General features: G+C 41.7%; 1 protein-coding gene across 1 annotated transcript in view; it reads left to right on the top strand.

Moving 5' to 3' along the window:
- The first annotated feature begins 3,815 nt into the window (after window positions 1-3,815).
- The window catches only part of NXF3 (nuclear RNA export factor 3), a 16,992-nt gene continuing 15,741 nt past the window's right edge, over window positions 3,816-5,066 (top strand). Inside the window, exon 1 of the mRNA XM_017896420.1 lies at window positions 3,816-4,081. Coding sequence (XP_017751909.1) covers window positions 4,054-4,081 — 28 coding nt within the window. The 5' untranslated portion in view covers window positions 3,816-4,053. The remainder of the gene's footprint in view (window positions 4,082-5,066) is intronic.

The following is a 5,066-nucleotide window of genomic DNA, read 5'->3' as shown; positions in this document are numbered from 1 at the left end:
GTATACGTGCAAGTCACAGGGGGTGCAATGGCTTGACTTGGGCTCAGAGGCCTGACACTGCTCACCTCGGCCTTCCTAAGTGCTGGGATTACAGGCATGAGCCACCATGCCCGGCCAGAAACTTTGCTAGTTCTTATAATGTTTTCTTTTCCAGATTTAAGAAAACCTTTGTTTCTTCTTTTAAGCTATCTATAGCTTACAACAATTTGGTAAAATATACATTTGTAAACAAAAATTGAAGCATTTACACACATTTACCACGCAATAGTTTTTTTTTGGTTTGTTTCTTCATTGAGATGGGATCTGAGACAGAGGTTGCCCAGGTTGGTCTGACACTCCTGGACTTAAGTAATCCTCTCACCCCAGCCTCCTGAGTAGCTGGAATTGCAGATATGCACCATATGACCACACAAAATTTTAAATGTTTCCTTACAGCTATCTGTCAAACATGAAATGGTGTCTCTCTAGCTGGAACAACAACTCAAAGAAATCCATGGTAATAATACAGAATGGCTGGGCTTCCAGCTAAAACCAACCCTCAAGCCTGGAACCTCAACCCTAAAGCCTGGAACATCGACCCTAAGTAAAACAGACCCCATTTTCTGCCCAAATGACTGCCTTTCTGGCCCGCCCTGCCCCCTATTCTGTGCCCATAAAAAGCAGACCGGCTGACAGAAAAAAAAAGAAGAAAAAAAAGCAGCAAAAGTGGCTGATGCAAGTGGTTGGGGATACAAGCTGCTGAACATTGGGGATGCATGTAGCTGAACATCAGAGACAACAGATAGACATGGGTAACTTTAGATGGTGCGGCTTTGGAGGGGAGCCTGGCTGGAGATGCCTGGGCTTCAGGGAAAGATCACCTCTTCCTGCACCACTCCCTTTCCAACTCCCCATTCTGCTGAGAGCCACATCCATCACCCAATAAAATCCTCTGCACACACTACTTTTCAGTCCGTTCATGTGAACAGATTTTTCCTGGATGCTGAACAAGAATTCAGGTGTGAAAAAGGGCTGGCACCCTGAACCTTCACTGAGCTGTAACAGCCATCCATGGACTGCAGGCTGAGTGAAATGAGCCACTCCAGTTCCTCCCTACGAAGGGGGTCAAGATCAAGAAAAAATCCTATCTCAGTAATGAGGAGGACACTGTAACCTATAAATGGCATGTTGAGTCCAGAAACCCAAAATGATGGCAACTGAGAGTAGTACTGATGTCGTAAATGTTTATCACACTCTCACTTACCAAAAGAGGGGGAATTGTCAAATAAAAATTATGGAAAGCCATTGTTCGGACAGGAGGCATTAGCTAGGGCTAAGAGGAGAGATCAGAGCTGATCTGAGACTAGCCAGATACATCAGGAAGGAAATACTTCATGATCTGGTTCATTCCTTGGAAATCCAGTGTGGAAATCCGTTACCCAGCAGTTGTGCATGTCGGGATAAATATGTAGGAAAAAATATATATATATGTAAATAAACATTTTATATATATACACGTATTACCTAAAGAGATACACATCTGAAAAACGAGTTCCAGTCTATTTGCATTGTATAATTACCTTGGATATCTTGGATATCTGTAGGTCATTGTGAGGGGATCTTATAAATGAAAATACAGAGTGATTTTATTTTCTAAGTATACATTTTAGTGTTTAATATTTTGTTATTAGGGAGATTCACTGAGAAATACTTGAAAGTATTGAATAGCAAATTGACAAGTTCACATATATTTACTATCTTTGTTTGTGTGGCTATAATAGAATGCCATAGAATGAGTAATTTATAAATAGTAGGAATTTATTTCTCAGAGTTCTGGAGGCTGGAAAGTACAAGATCAAGGCATCAGTGGATTTGGTGTCGGGTGAAGGCTTGCTCTTTCCTTCATTGATGGCACCTTTGCTGTGTCCACACATAGCGGAAAGGGCAAAAAAAAAAGATGAACTTGCACTCTCAAGCCCTTTTATAAGGGCACTCATCCCATCTATGAAGGTGGAACTTTCATGGCCTAATTACTTCCCGAAGGCCCTACCTCTTAACACTGTTGCATTGGGGATTAAGTTTCTACATGAATTTTGGAGGAACACAAACACTCAAACCATAGCATTTACCATTTTATAAAAATGTTCACATAATATTGTTTTATAGAAAAATAAAGATTTAGGCTGAGTGTGGTGGCTCACGCCCTGCAATCCCAGCACTTTGGTAGGCTGAGGCAAGTGATCACTTGAGGTCAGCAGTTTGAGACCAGCCTGGCCAACATGGTGAAACCCTCTCTCTACTAAAAAATACAAAAATTAGCTGGGCATCGTGAAATGTGCCTGTAATGCCAGCTACTTTGGAGGCTGAGGCAGCAGAATCGCTTGAATCCAGGAGGTAGAGGTTGCAGTGAGCTAGATCACACCACTGTACTCCAGCCTGGGTGACAGGGCGAGACTCTGTCTAAAAAACAAAAACGAAAACAATACAGATTTAAACGCACGACTTCACAGTTTGTGTAGGTGTGTGCTTTTTCGGTCTTACACTTCTTTCACCCCAAATGTTCACACCCTGTCGTATGCAGATATCTCTTCAGCTTACTCAGGGGCTGGACTTTCTCTCTCAGGGCACTGAAACCTAGGAAGGGACTTCAGACAACATGTTACTGGCAGAAGGTATCTGAGTCACATGGCACCAAAATATGTTAGTGGTGGTAAATATTCAAGTTACTGGTGGCAAAGATATATGGGTCTGCAGCAATCTCAATTCTTGCCGCCTCAGAAGAAAGAATTCGACTGAGGTACATAAGGTAGAAAAGGAGACCGAGGGAAGTTTCAGAGCAGGACGGAAGTTTACTTAAAAGCTTTAGAGCAGGAAAGAAAAAAAGAGAAAGGAATGCTTGAGTCCACTCGGTCAGTTCTTGAGATCTTACTGGAAGTTGCCAATTACCCGTTTCAGGTGTTTTTGTCTATTGGGAAATTGCCTCTTCCTGGTGCTGGCTGAGATCAATTATCATTTCAGAGAGGCAGTGTGACAACTGCTGAACCATCACCTGATGGTCACCTGACATGCCTGCCCCACTTATGCCTGACTAGCTACCTACTGTAATAAAGTGGTGAAAAATTCCAGAAAGTTCTGGCTGATGCCCTGGCACACAGAGAGGCTCCTAGTTTATTCCCTGTCGCTAGCCTGAGACTTTAAGAGCTACATTTCTGGCTCTAATCATTAGAAGTATCCATCTACACTGACTGCATTTTATTTTGTCTTTAAGAAAGTACTTGATTCTTTTCTACTTTCATTACAGTGACACACTGAACTTTGACTTTATATTTTCCTGGTTTTTTTTTTTTTTTTGTATTCTCTCTCTAGGATGGGCTTTAGTTAATTCCAGTCACACGAGTATTTTCAGAACATTCTCTTACTTTGCCCTAACTTAAGTAAACCACAAATATTATAAGAGTTTAGAAAAGCTGTGCATAGAGGGGGTCACCCATCATTCCATGGTTCTCATTTCCACTTTGTTTCTCCAGGTCACATCTGAATCATTCCAGACAAGCTCCTATAGCTTATTAAGCCTCAGCACCTTCAGGGAGCTGGTGATTCTGAGTTCAGAGTCCCCTTGTGAGGAATATATGGAGAAAAAAGTAATGTAGCAAGTACAGAGCTTGCGCTAAGATAGGCACTCAGAGTTCTCTGACTCTGCAGAGTAAATGAATACAATGTAATGCACTGGAGATGACCAGCAAGCTGAGTTCTCTGTGTTTGTTTCAGTAAGTATCTGGGTCCTAGGCCTCATGATTGTGATTGTTGCTAACCACCTTTGCAGGAGTGGCTACATTAGAAACATCTCCCTGGGTGTTAGGCTGGCAGCAAACTTTCGGGGGTGGTAAGAACAGGAAGTTAATTCTCCTCTGACTCCTAGGACACTCCTCTCTCTGCTTGGGGAAGGAACTTCCTGTAAGCAAGGCTTGGGACTTGCTCTCACCTTCCTCAGCAGCCCTCCTCAATCTTCTCCAAACTCCCGTCCCCAGGCCACACAGATTCTCCTCAAGAGAGCCCTGTAAGGACATTGGTAAAATGTCACTGCCTTCAGGACACACCATGGGTGAGTTGGCCAGCATGAGGCTGGAGTCTCAGGTCTCCACAGGGCAAAAGGGACTGAGCCCCCTTCCCCACCTTACCCTAACCCACATGACACCCAGCCAATCTCCCTTTAGATGGGGGTGGGCAGTGGCAAGGGCCCAGGCCTCAGTCTTGTGGTCTTCTCAGGGCCAGGGTTTGAGGTATGAGGATGGTCTCCTGAGGCAGGGGTTGGTGAAAATTAACATTCCTTGGTTGTACACCTAGAGGTGGTAGTGGGGCAGGGAATAATACATTTTTAATCTTCACACTAACCATTCAAGGTAGATTGTATTACCCCTACCCCCGCCCCAGAAATTTCTCAAGGCTTGCTTTACGGCCCAGCGTATGACTTATTCTAGAATGTTCCATGTGTAGTTTTTCTGTGCAGTGTTCTATGTCGTTTAAGCAAACTTATTACTCATGCCATTTAAATCTTCTCTATGTAGCTGAATTTTTGTCTGCTAGTTTTATCTGTTACTCAGAGAGGTGTGTTAAATTCCCACAGTCACTGTGGTTTTATTTATTTCTTTATTTACTTAGATCAGTTTTTGCTTCGTATCTAAACATAGATTGGTCCACGTTAAGACATGCATACAAATTTAGAATTACTTTCTTTTTTTTTTGGTATAACTTGAAACTTTATTTTAAAGTATTCTGAAAATTTTCAATAATTTTAACCACCACCTACTTCCCTTAAGCACACACACATTTTTATCTTACAATTATAAGCCTTATTGCAGTCCAAAACAAGAAACAACAATTCTACTAAGTTAGCCAGCCAATCAAACTACTTCAGTAAATAATCATGCTACAGCCTGGAATCACTCAAACAAAAAATTCTTCTAGTTCTCTTTAAAGATATTTGTTTATTTTTTCATAAAATCAAAGTAATTAATTCAACAATACTAACAGTTCTAGCATGCAACAAACCATCTAATATCTAATGTTTAATTTTTTTTTTTTTTTTT

Source organism: Rhinopithecus bieti, unplaced genomic scaffold, assembly GCF_001698545.2.
Source record: "Rhinopithecus bieti isolate Rb0 unplaced genomic scaffold, ASM169854v2 scaffold_28940, whole genome shotgun sequence".
Lineage (NCBI taxonomy): Eukaryota > Metazoa > Chordata > Mammalia > Primates > Cercopithecidae > Rhinopithecus > Rhinopithecus bieti.
Note: the sequence above shows the minus strand (reverse complement) of the source record. Positions and strands in the feature narration are given on the sequence as shown.